General features: G+C 48.5%; 1 protein-coding gene across 1 annotated transcript in view; it reads left to right on the top strand.

The window, feature by feature from the left end:
- LOC129680623 (anthrax toxin receptor-like) overlaps positions 1 to 8873 on the top strand; it is a 32854-nt gene extending 23981 nt beyond the window's left edge. The window contains exons 11-16 of the mRNA XM_055612312.1: positions 24 to 93; positions 644 to 722; positions 1887 to 2177; positions 2646 to 2681; positions 3599 to 3715; positions 8796 to 8873. Of these exons, the coding sequence (XP_055468287.1) occupies positions 24 to 93; positions 644 to 722; positions 1887 to 2177; positions 2646 to 2681; positions 3599 to 3715; positions 8796 to 8873 (671 nt within the window). The remainder of the gene's footprint in view (positions 1 to 23; positions 94 to 643; positions 723 to 1886; positions 2178 to 2645; positions 2682 to 3598; positions 3716 to 8795) is intronic.
- The last annotated feature ends 3832 nt before the right edge of the window (positions 8874 to 12705 follow it).

Genomic DNA, 12705 nt, shown 5'->3' with positions numbered 1-12705 from the left:
GTAATTTTGCCATTTTCTTTCAGATTTCAAAGCCTTCAATTTAACCAACACGACTGTTACGTGTCCTGGGCCGATTGTAGGTGAACCAGGAAAGTAAGTGGCCCTTATTGGAGGCCTTGAGGGAAGAGACCAGTGGTCAGTGTTTACCAGGGTAGTGTGGAGTGTAAGCTGTCCCCTCTTCTGTAGAGTATCTATCTGCCTGCATATGGGCTCTGGTACCCTCCCACATGGCTCAGTCCATGCTTAGTGGTGCCCAGTGCCCAGGCTTTACTGAGGGCAGGATGCAGGAGATGATGGGGCTAAGGGCCAGCACTTGTTCTCTAACTATCTCTCTGAGATAAGACAGCAAACTCTGATACAAGTCATCATGGTGACAGTATGCACACATCCCTAATGCCTTAACTCATTGGCACAAAGGCCAAATGCTATAGGGGCCTCTTGGGGTCTAATAAGCAGCCCTTCATATCATTGCAGAGGTTGACTCCTAGTTCCTTGGGAAATGAGTGCTCTTTACCCACAAATCTACTCTTCAGAGTTTAGAGAGCCTGAGTTTTAGTATAAGCATGAGAACTGGGGTTATTTCTTGAGCCAAGCCCAAGATCCTTGTCGCCAGGCTGTTTCTCAATGTCTGTCTCTGTGTTAGAATGATCCATGTTGAACTCAGCCTGGACAATGGAAAAAACTTCATGAATAAAAATTTATACGTTGCCAGCAAAACATGTGTGAGTACCTGGGTGGGGATGCGACCGTATCTGTACAGATCCTCTGGTTGGGGAGATCTAGCTGGTAGGTCAAAGAGCAGAGGAGTCCTAGGCAGGCCCCAAGGGCAGCTTAAACACACCAGCAAGTTCAGTGGCCCAGCCCAGTTTCCAGAAGGACCAGTGAAGCATGTACCAAGCTGTCTGCTAGGGCCTGTCCATGATGTCTAGGGCAAATGGTACTTCCACATATGTATCCCAGGTCCAGTAATATGCAAGCTTCACCATTGCAGCCAGAGTGTGTGTGACAAGAATTGGAGCCCCAGCCACTAATGTGTTCCCCCAAATGCTCTGGAGCCCCTATTTGGTGAGTCCAGTGCAGTGAGTGTGGCATGAGAGTCTTCCAGGAAAAGGAAGTTTCTCTCAGCTGATAAGAACCCCACAGAGTTAAGCGGCATCTCTAGGTTTATCCACACATAAGCTGGGAGGATGGACTCAGGTTTCTGCCCAGTAGGCACTCACCCCCTAACATTCCCAGACATAAGCACTGAGGCAGAGAAGGCCTAGCTTCAGCCCCTGGCAGCAGCAATCACTGACATCTTCCAAGGGGTCTCTGCTTACAGTGAAGCAGTTACTGGGTGCCAGGCACCTCCTCTACAGCCTCTTATGCTTAACAAACCTCTGACTCAGTAGGGTTGGGTTAGGGTGCAGCCCACTCTAAGAGGCAACTAGGGGAGCAGTTCTGATCCTGAAGTTCTGTGGCCTGAGCCTGACCCAGGATTGTAAACTCTGAGCTTGCGAAGTGTCTGTGCAAATGGGCACTGTTTAAGGTACAAAATGGGGCTCAGAGGGAGAAAATGTGAGCCCTGGGGCATAGAGTTGGGAGGTGGGAAGAGAGGGCTTAGTCTGGTCCTGCACATCTCAGGCTTGCAGCCTCTGTGAGAGATTTTGGTCACCGGGAGCCCAGGTCAGTGTTAGCTGAAGCCACAGGGAAGGCCACCATCCTCAGACTCTGGAGGATCCTGGGCCATTCTTACCTTGGCAAAAGCCTTAGAGCAGGGCCAGAGGTGGGATTCTCTGTTGTTCCATCAGTTCTGAGAAGCCCAGAAATGAGGGAGAGCAGAGAGATGAAAAGCCAAGCAGCAGACACCTAGGAGGCCCTTGCACAATTGCCCTTGGCCTCTGCAGGATGTATTTCTGGAGGTGGTGGCATCTAACCTTTCCTTCTCACAGGGTGCAACTTTCCCACCTACAGTTAAACCCACCACTAGGAGGCACACAACTCCGAGCACTTCTACAACTACCACAACTCCATCTATCAAGACTATACCTACCATAACAACTCTACCGACAACTGAAAGCCCCACCACAGAGGTACTGAAGCCAAGCATTGGTGGATACATTTTTTCTCCTATAATCCTGTTCCTGGTGCTGACTACAATGCTGGCTGGTTGTTTCTGGCAGCTGTGCTGTCATCCGGTGAGTGTCCCTGCCTGCTCAGCTTGGGTCCCAGGAACATGTCCTCCATTCAAGAGGCATGGGCACAAGGTAGCATCATGACCCTGGGGATGACGGAGCACAAAGACAGAACTTTCAGGTTCCATCTTGCCCTGGGGAAGCAGACAGTAGAAAACGCCGAGGCCAGCATGGAGGTCAGGGGAGACTTAAGACTGCAAACTTGTCTCAGAGGAAGGGAAGGGGTGTAGGCTCTGATACCTGAGATTAGAGCAAGGAATGCAGTGCTTCAGCTGCAGGGATGCAGAGAAGGATGGGAGGCTCCAGCAGGGCAGGTGGAGCCCTGCTACAGGCACAGCAGCACAGACATGGGCATCTGAATAGATTCCAGAATATGTGCATCCCTGCTCCAGATTAGGGTCCTCTGACTGCAGAGCTGAGGCAGAGCCCATTCTACACACAGCAGCTTCTTTTGTCTCTTTTACCCTCCAGCCTGTCGAGGAGGAGCTGCCTAAGCCAGAACCACAGGTAAGTGATGCCTGCAATGCTAGGACAATGACCCTCAAAAGACACATCAGAAGGCCCTGTGTGTATTCAGGAAGGAAGAAGGGCAGAGAATCTCAAAGGGTCCGGGAAGGGGCTCACAGTGATGTCACTCAAAGACTATACCCTACCAGACTTTTAGGACCTCCTGCCTTGGCCACACAGTTGGCACCCTGGGGAGCTGCTTCCTCATGAGCAGCTGTTTTCAGGGAACCTCAAAGCACTATGATGCTGAGGTTGCACCTGGGATTCTGAGAACAGGATTCCCTGTTAGGTGCTGGCTCCCATCCCCATGTTGGAGGTCTTCTGGCTCCTGTGGATCTGCCTTCATCCCTGGACCCTGGCAGGGTAGAAGGGGTGGCTGGGATCAGCCTAGGGACCTGAGGGATAAGGAGTGTAAAAGGGTCCAGGCTGGCCCTGACCTGTGATGGACATCCCCAGGGAAGCACAGGAACAAGGTGGGGAAGCATCTGTGGCTTACATCTGGTGAGGACCAGAAGTCAGAGAGAGGCTGGGGCAGGTGCAGCCTGGCTTTAGGCTGAAGTAGGAGCAGCCTCCCTGTCCTGGTGGTTGCATATTGGCCTGGATGAGGATGACTCTGCAAGATCAGAGACAGATGGAAGGGACAGTTGCCTGCTAGTACTGGCCCACTGTACAGCCACCAGGCCAGACTCTGCCAGCAAGGCTGGACTTGGGAGAGCCAAGGGCACTTATTCTTTATTAAGTTCCATATCTGAAAACTGAGGAGAGGGTTCTCTGCCTTTCTTCCTGTGGGAAGACCTCCCCACAGTGTGGGATACATCCTTCCATCCATCCCCAAACAATAGCTGCTTGGCCCCACAGTGCCAGGTGCTGTGCAGGGCACAGACAAGGACCAGACAAGTTTCTCTCCTTCCTATCAGCCCAGAGAGAAGAAACAGCCCCCTCTGCCAGTGTCTCTTCCGCCTGAGGACCCCTCTCCCATTGTGATCGTCTGCTGCTGTGAATGTTGTTGCTTGTATGTGAGCAGTGACACAGAGGTGAGAGCACCCCACAGGGACTGTGATCCAGGCTTGCCTGTGTGTGGGAGGGTTCAGCTCTAGGAAACAGGATCTGAACTGCTATGTGGCCATTTTCTTAGATCTGATAGTGTCTCTGATGCAGGTGGGTAAGTCAAGATATATTGAACGACAAAGAGGCTTCCAAATCTAGGGACAGTAAAAAAGAAAAAAGAAAAGAAAGAAGGAAAGAAAGAAAGACAGAAAGAAAGGAAAGAAAGAAAGGAAAGAAAGAAAAAGAAAAAAAGAGAAAGAGCAGCCAAAATGCCTTTGCCTACCACGGAAACTGGAGAATGTCCAATGCCCTGGACCAACTAACTCTAAGTTCTCTGGGCACATGGAAAAGAGTTGACTCAGTGGTTCTATGGCCAAGATGGGGCAAAGAGTTATAGGAAGGAAAGGGTTGACATGGAGACTCTAACAGGTGTCACAAGAACCCTGTAGAGTTGACCTCTGGTGAGCAGATAGTCCAGGTGTCCTTCCTTCTCCTGGGAGGTCCAGGCCTGAAGGAGGGAGAAGCTGGCCTGGCAGCAGCCTGGCTCTCGTCTCTGATTTCTACTTGGCTTTGTCTTCTTCTTCTTTGGTCCTGCCTCTGTGAAGAGCCCTGCTTCCTTCTGGAAGCTTTTGATTCCTTTGCAGCCTCTCAGGCTAACTGAGACCCAGTCCTGCCTATGGCATGAAGCACAGACAACACGGGTTCTCTAGAGAAAGAGAAGGGCACTGGCCATAGACCTAGCCTGGCATACAGGGGCTGAGGGCTCCACCCATCACACCAGGCCTTTGAATCTGAACTTTAGAGATGAGGTTGTGACGTTCCTAATCCCTAGAGCTAAGACTCTGCCCTCTATGCTTTCTGCCTTGGCCTGTGTCACCTACCACTGAGCAAGACACAGGCTGCTTACTTGCCTCTACTCGTGTGGCCCTAGGCATAAGCCTTCTTTGTTCCCAGGACCCCTCACTAGTCTGTGCCCACATCATGGCTCCCCTAAAGGTCTGTGCTTGCCATCACACATCTCCAAAGCCAGCTTTGGGGCTTCTCCCCCCATGGTAACACTACTTTGTCTCAGATTCTGAAACTGGCTCCCACAGTGACAATCGTAGGCATTCAAAGTTGTAAGATCCTTTCTTGGAAGCACACTTGGGCTCTTTCTCAGAATTCTCCGGGCAAAAGAGTCCTAAGAGACAAGAATTTTTGTGTTTCTGTTAGGATAGTTTGCCAGAGATATCATGGGATTTGCTTATGCCCCCCTCAGCACTGGGGTTAAAAACATACACCACCATTCCCAGCTTCTATGTGGATGTGGGGGGTATGAATAAGGTCATTCTTACAGGGTTACTTCAGGTCTGGGTCATTTTAATGGTGTTTCCTAGGCTCAGGCTAGGTCTCCATGACCTAGGTCTCCATGGTTGGTAGAGTGGGGTGTGAAGCCTTTCCTGAGCCTGGAGGAAGGTGGAATGCAAAGTCTCCTGTGCCTTCTCCAGTCCAAGGTCTGCAGTTTCTCTGGTTGCTCTTGAGCTAGGAATGTGACATGTGGCAAAGTTCAAGGTCTTAGGAAGCAAATAGAGGCTGTGTGTGTGTGTGTTTGTGCGTGTGTGTGTATGTGTGTGTGTGTAAGGGAGGGAAGGTAAAAGGGAGGGACAGAGGAGGAGAGACTCTCAGTCAGAGCCAGTGACACATTGCCTTACTTCAGCATTGCAGAAAGAGGCTTCTCAAATGTGATTTGGACTTTTTGACAAGAGCACTTATTTCAGCCTGGCAGTGGGTGACCTGATGGATACTGAATAGAGTGAAAGGCTTGGTCAGGGGGAATGGATGAATGGATGAGTTTGGATGTGCAAAATAAGCAGGGAAGGGCCGAAAGATCTAGCCAGACAGAGGAGGGTTGAGGGCCTGGATTGTAGTTGCTACTGTGGATGCCTACACTGGAAGCCTGGCGTTAGAGGATCTGGGGGGCCTGGAGGATGTTTCTGTGAGGAACTGATTCGAGAGTAGGTGGAGTCATAGAGAGTGGGAGCTGTACTTGAGTCAGCCTGAAGGGAGCCTGAAGCCTGAATGGGCAGTAGAACCTAAGGCAAGAAGGGGAATAGATGGTGGTCTCACTCAAAAGCCTCAGGATTATATTTGTTGGGCCACAGAGAAGCTGTTTTGTCCCAGATGGTGTCCAGATAGTAGGACAGAGACTAGAGAGGACATCAGGGTAGAGTCTGAAGGAGAGATGGGATAACCTTAGTAAGAGAGGATCCTAGGAATGACAGCAGCATCTAGGTCCTTGGTCACACACATGCTTGTGCTTGGTGACAGCGTCAATTAGGTGTCTTCTGCATACTCTATGGAGCTTCTGTGAAAATGAAGACAGACAGGCACATAGGGCATAATGGGGTCCAGGCAAAGTAGGAAGCTCAGATTTGAGTGGATGAAGGGCCAACTGGACCTAGAGGCTAAAGAATCCATTGACAGGGCCCAGGTGGAGCCTCCCATCATGGATTGTGGGCATGGCAGTCCCTTTACAGGTTGAGCAAAGCCACATGTAGTGCTATGAATAGGTATGACCCCCATAGACTCATGTGTTTGAATGCTTGGCCCATAGGGAGTGGCACTATTAGGAGGTGTGACCTTGTTGGAATAGGTGTGACCTTGTTGGAGGAAGTGTTGTCACTGAAGGTGGGCTTTGAGGTCTGCGCTCAAGCTTTGCCCAATGTGGACACAGTCTTCTGCTGCCTTTGAATCAAGACGCAGAACTGTCAACTCCTTCTCCAGCACATTTGCCTGCATGATGCCATGCTTCCTTCCTTGATGATAATAAACTAAACCTTGGAACTGTAAGCCATCCCCAATTAAACGTTTTCTTTTATAATAGTTACTGTGGTCATGGTGTCTCTTCATAGCACTAAAACCCTAAGATACCACATGACCTGAATATCATTGAGGATGGGTTTACCCCAACCTCAGAGGCTTCACATGGTCCAGCCAGGGCTCTCCTGCATACACAATAAGGATATTGCTAATTCATGTAATAAGCCTCAGACTACTGATGCAATTGGAACTCTCAGGCCTCAACTGATTGCACAAGAATATACCATCACTTCTGCCTTAGGGTTTTAATTGCTGTGAAGAGACACCATTACCATGGCAACTCTTATAATGGAAAACACTTAAAAGAAGCTGGTTCAGAGGTTTAGTCTGTTAACATCATGCTGGGAAGCATAGTCGTACACAGGCAGACATGGTGCTGGGGAGGTAGCTCAGAGTTCAACATCTGGATCAGCAGGCAGGAGGAAGAGAGAGTGACACTGGACTTGAGCGTTTGAGACTTCAAAGCTGATGCCCAGTGACACACTTCCTCCAACAAAACTACACCTACTCCAACAAGGCCACACCTCCTAATAGTGCACTCCCTCCGTATGGGCTTATGGGGGCCATTTTTATTCAAACCACCACAGCCTGCAACCTGTTATAAAATACATCAAGAATACCAACGAGAAGGGAGTCATGAGAGAGGCTTTATTTTGAAAGACAGTGGCTTGAGAAAGCTTAGTGCCCCAGGATGTTTTGGTCTAAATGGCTTCCTGTAACATCTCTAGCCAGGCAGGCACGGGGAAATCTAACAATTCTCTAAGCAACCAAACTTATTCTCACCCTCACAAAGTGTTTGCTCCAATAAACACAACAGTATCCAGGGGAGAAAGAGGGAAGAAGGGTCTGAAGGGGGCCTTTTCAAAAACACTACCAACAATTCCTGTCTGCACTCCACTTGCTGGAACTCACTCTCATGGCCACCTTGGGACACATTATTTCACACCTGAGCACCCTGCATCCCTTAGCAAAATCCACTTGCTGTTATGAGGAGGGTAAATGGATGAAGGGTTACTTAGCAGCATTTGATTTTACTGATCCCTTTCCATAGACAGCAGACCAGAGAGAGGTTTAGAAGCAGTCCCTCATCTGACTTGGAATGACATGGGGGGCTTTTGTAAAAGACCCAATAAAGACTCTCTAGATGGTTATCTGGGCACAAAAAGCTGAAAGAGGAACTACAGACAAATGTGAATTGAACTGAGCCTGTGTGGCTCAGGGCTTCCAAACTGGTGTGCCCTGGGGGAAATCCTAGGACTGTGTAGAATGGGGTGGGACAGAGAGTGAAGTAGAGACCCTCTGGGTTGAGAGGCAGGTGTATTGAGAACCACTTGTTTATTGCCCCCATCTGTCTTCTTTGTTTGACCCAAGACATTACTTGCATCTGCTATGTGAGAAAACAGTGTCCTTCCATTTGAATAGCTATGGCTCAACCTACCTGTTAATAATCCTGAACTCACCTCTACTTCCATAGAGCATGTGTAGTCCCCTGTGTTTGTCACAGACTTTGCACACTGAAGTATGGAATGACTGCGGTGAGCTAAAATCAAATTGTTTCCAGGAACCCGTACTTGCTCTCCAAGTTGTAGGAGTGTCCATTCATTCCCTGGCCCTTTCTGACCCCTAGTATCTGAGCCTTTTATTCTGCCGATCCCTTTCTCTACCTACAGAGCCAGCAAGGAAGAGCCTTCCAGGAGCCCCTGCCCATATCAACCCTGACATAGTTTCCTGCTGGAGTTTGCATATGCTCCTCTCCCATCTCTAGCATGTTGCCCCACCCCCAAATCCTTAGTCACATTTACAGAAATCCTTTTGCTGGGTAAGGCTCAGAGAGACATTTCCTCGAGGTCAGAACCTGCAGGTCTACCAGGTCCCCACGCCACTCAGACTTCTGTTATTTGCACCAGATCTGGAAGGAGCATGCGGGTGGGAGGGTAGGACCCAGTGGAGAAGGGTCATCCGAGCTTGCCCTGCGGTGTTCTCCATCATGCAACCAAGCAACTGCAATTTCAGGGCATATGCTTGCAGTGGTGTCTCATTGTTCTGTCTCTCCTCTCTCCTGCTGGCACAGTGCATCCCCTCAGACCTCCTGCAGGCCCTCTGTGCTCAGGAGCCCTGTAACTCCATTGTTTTCCTGGAACCAAGCCAAGAGTGCACCTGGGACCTGCCTCAAGCTTCCTGCTGTCAGTGCCACCATCTCCTAAACAGCTGCTCCAGGTTGCAGATGGTTCCCTCCTGGGATCCCACAGCCCTGCTGCCAGTCCCATCTACGCCGTGGACCTCTGAGGAGCTGCATAGCCAAAACTAAGAGGTCTTTGCTGCTGTATTGGTGTCAGGATTTTAATAAAGGAAATAATATTTTGGAACTTGTTGTTACTCATTAGCAAATCTGGCATGAGATGCTCTCCTTGAGATGTTTTTCTGCAGTACCTGCCAGAACAGAACTCTCTAGTGTCAGGTGACTAGAACAAGGCCCACGAGTATTTCTAATAACTCCATCTTTATCTGTCCCAAAGGCACAGGGTGTATGTTCATGTGAAAACATTTCTATAAAACCCTTTCTCCCAATTTTTGAGTTACAAAGGCTATTTTAGTCTCCTCCCTCCAATTTTATAAAGAAAAGCATTTAGATTTCTCATCTATTGAAACCTCTGACCCTGGCCTCTAGTTTCAGGCTATTCCTGTCTTGGATGTGTCCTAGACAGAGGCAAGGCCCCTCTAAGACCAAGACTTCTCTTTCCAGATCCTCTATGCCACCTCCAAGTGCAGCAGATTTCAGGGGGTGCTCTGGATGTCTCTGGAGGAGATAAATATCCACCATATATGCTCCATGAGAGCTGTGTCCATGTGACTACCCGGCTGCTAGGCGCGCAGGGGTGGACAGAAGAGGGAGGCAAGTTGCTATGCTGTGTATCCTGTACCTGCGTACTGAACCCCTTGGAGGGACTTAGAAATTCAACTCATTCCCAGAGTGCCTGTGAGAATCTGTGCTTGTTAGACATTCTTTTTAAATCAACTTGATACAAACTAGAATCATGTGGAATCATGTGGAAAGAGGGACCCTTGGCTGAGGAGTTGCCTCCATCAGACTGACCTGTGGCCATGTCTTGGCAGCGCACTTCCTGGCTGTAGAACACCTTGGCCTAGCAGCATGTCACATAAGGCATGCCCAGAGCAGCTGATGTACATAGCTCGAAGGTATCTCACATGTTTACTTCGGTCAACAGCCCACTCATCCATCCTAGGATGTGGCTTAACCCCACTGGACCTCACAGCAGGTTTCTGTGGAAGAAGGGAAGACACAGGTAACAGGGTGGCTATTGAGAGTATCCTTGGGCCTCACAGCCAGTCTCTGAAAGATCTGGCTCAGTGACACTGCCATTTCCAAAGGCTCAGCCTTCCCCAACTTACCCTGTGTTAGCCATCAATGAGTCAAGACTTGTTCAGACCTCTCAGATGTTTGTCCCTGGGCTAAGCAAAGGATGGAATTCTCTTGTAGAGGGCGGATTTCTGGCCTAGCTTGGGAGCTGAAGCCTAGGACCTTGTAACCCTAACCATCATTTCCAAGGAGAAAGGTAAGAGAAGGCAAAACAAGGGTATCAGAAGAAGCACAGACCAGAAAGCCTCTGTCTTGTCACCAATGGTTTCCTTGGGCACCTCAACAACCTTGAGTGCACCCTGCCCACGACACCAACAGCCCAGGATGTTGTGAGGATACTGACACAGGTGAAGAAAGTACTTGGAGGCCAACCAGGGCTTCCTTAACCTGTGCTGGCTGCACTACTGCCGTGGTTCAGTTTGCTCAGGAAGGAAGGACTCTAGCCCACTCTTTCAGATCCAGTCCTCATTCTCTCCCTTGACAGCAAGGAAGGGCCCAAGGGTCAATCCAGCCTATCCATGTCTGCACCAAGACAGATTAGATTCCTGTAGGACATGAAGCCACCAAATGATTAAGGCAGTAAAGGGAAGGCCTCTCTGAGCCCCAGGGCTGAGCTAGAGGCCACAACAGTCGTAGCAGTCGCTGTATAAGACCTAGGTTAGGCTGCTCAGGTAGCTGAGAAGGTGGACTCTGGTATCTAGTAGACCCAATTGAAGCCAAAGATGCTGATACAGCACCCAGAAGCCCTACAGTGGCCGGCTTACCTTCAGGAAGTAAATCAGCCACAGAGAGTTGTGAGCTGGGGCTCTGTTCTCCCAAGAGACTGGGGGCCCCTTAGCTTCTATGATAGCACAGTGACTAGGAGAGCAATGGTTGCTCTTGGAGGGCCATTTGGAAGCTGGACTAGACAGGCATCTGCTTGCCCGGAACAAGATGGAGGTGTTGCTGATCTGACATGACTTCTGCATTGTGTCCATTGGTGTTAGTTCTGCCTTGGTTGCAATGATAGAAGCTTCTGGAGTCCAGGGTGTACAGACCCACTTGTTTTTATTTAACATATCTATTTCTTTTTAAATGGCTCCTTTTAGTTTCTTGATGTTTATTTTGCTACTCATTTAAAAAATATATTTGGTTAGATTTCTGGCTCATTTATTTCTCCCTTTCTACTTTGGGTTACAAACCTTATCATGTCTTTCTCCATGGACTATTTGAAATTTTGATGTGTTGTTTTGAGTGATTTCTCCTTTGACACATAATTATATCTACAGCTTAAAGCTTTCAATTGTGTGTGTGTTTAACATTCTGTTTTCATTGATTTCCACATTAATTGCACTGTGATCAGAAAACCTGACTTACACAGTACTGTTTAAGTTTTTTTTGAGGAGAGGAAATTTATCTTAACATGATTTGAGGGAGCCCTATAGAATAGAGCCTAGCAATTGTCTTACTGTTGAAATTCTAAATTTTGCAAGTATTGTCTTCAGCTTCTCGGTGTAATAGAGGATTTGACCAAATACCCCTTCTTAGGTATCATTTCTCTTCTTTATAAATGCATTCTTGTTTAGAATGTTGTTTCTTGGAGAATGAAGCCCTTTCATTAGGAGCTTGTTCTCTTTAACCCTGAGGGCAGTTTCCAGTGCTGAAGACGCCTGAGTCTTTTCCTCTGCCCACTATCCCTGCCCTAGCTATATATTTGTGACCCTTTCTTGTTTTACGCTTGCATGTTTTTATTAGGTACACCTCTTCTAAATGTATACAGCTTGGCAAAAGGAGTTTTATCTGGCATCCTGAGGGCAGTAGTCACTGTTACCATTCTGATTGCCCCCCTGTGTGTGCGTCATTCAATATCACTGTTTAGATCCCTCTTTGTGTGTGTGTTTGTCTGTGTGTGTGATTCAATGCCACCATTCAAATCCCCCCTCTGTGTGTGTAGTGTGTGTCATTCAGTGTCACCATTCCAGAACTCTCTTTCTTTGTGTGTATGTGTGATTCAATGCCACCATTCAGATACCCCTATGTGTGTGTAGTGTGTGTCATTCAGTGTCACAATTCCAGACCTCTGTGTGTGTGTTTGTGCATGCGCGCACAACTGGAAGGGAGTGTAATGAGAATCTGCTACATCTTCATACTCTATGATACATTCCCATAAAGGAGACTACTCTCCCAGGCTGCTTTTGGCCAATGGCTGGGTCCAATGATCTGAAGGCAGGCTCCAGCTGGGAACTTCTAGATTCCCTATGCGCTGGCTTAAACTTTCTTACAAGCCAGCACACCATCTCTTCTCCCCTAGTCCTTCTTCCTTCTCTCCTTCCTTTTCAAAGAACTTTCCAAATTGTTTATACCATCTGCCAGCTCAGCATGTCTTCCGCTCCTTTGTGCTTCTTAGCTCTTTCACCAGCGTTGGTGGTGTGTCCGGGTTTGCACCTCTGAAGATAGCTTCACTTTGTGCTCACTCCTCAGTACTAGAGCAGATGGACACCCCATTGTAAACATGTACATTGTGTTTCAAGGCATCAAGGGATGTCCATGAGTACTGGAATGTCCACGAGTACTATGTGGCTATTTGACACTCAGTGTTTCCTAAGAATTCCCTTGTTTTGAGCTTAGTGACTCTTCAAATGTATTTCTCTGACCTTGATCGTTGCCTATGTGGGTGCCTGGAGCTCCGATCAGGTGCCTAATTTCTATGCTTCTTTCTATAAACAAACATATTTGCTGTGGGAACATCACTGTCGTGGT

This window comes from Psammomys obesus, unplaced genomic scaffold, assembly GCF_907164565.1.
Source record: "Psammomys obesus unplaced genomic scaffold, mPsaObe1.curated_primary_1811, whole genome shotgun sequence".
Classification (NCBI taxonomy): domain Eukaryota; kingdom Metazoa; phylum Chordata; class Mammalia; order Rodentia; family Muridae; genus Psammomys; species Psammomys obesus.
The sequence above is the reverse complement of the archived record's forward strand: the minus strand, read 5'-3'. Positions and strand labels throughout refer to the sequence as shown.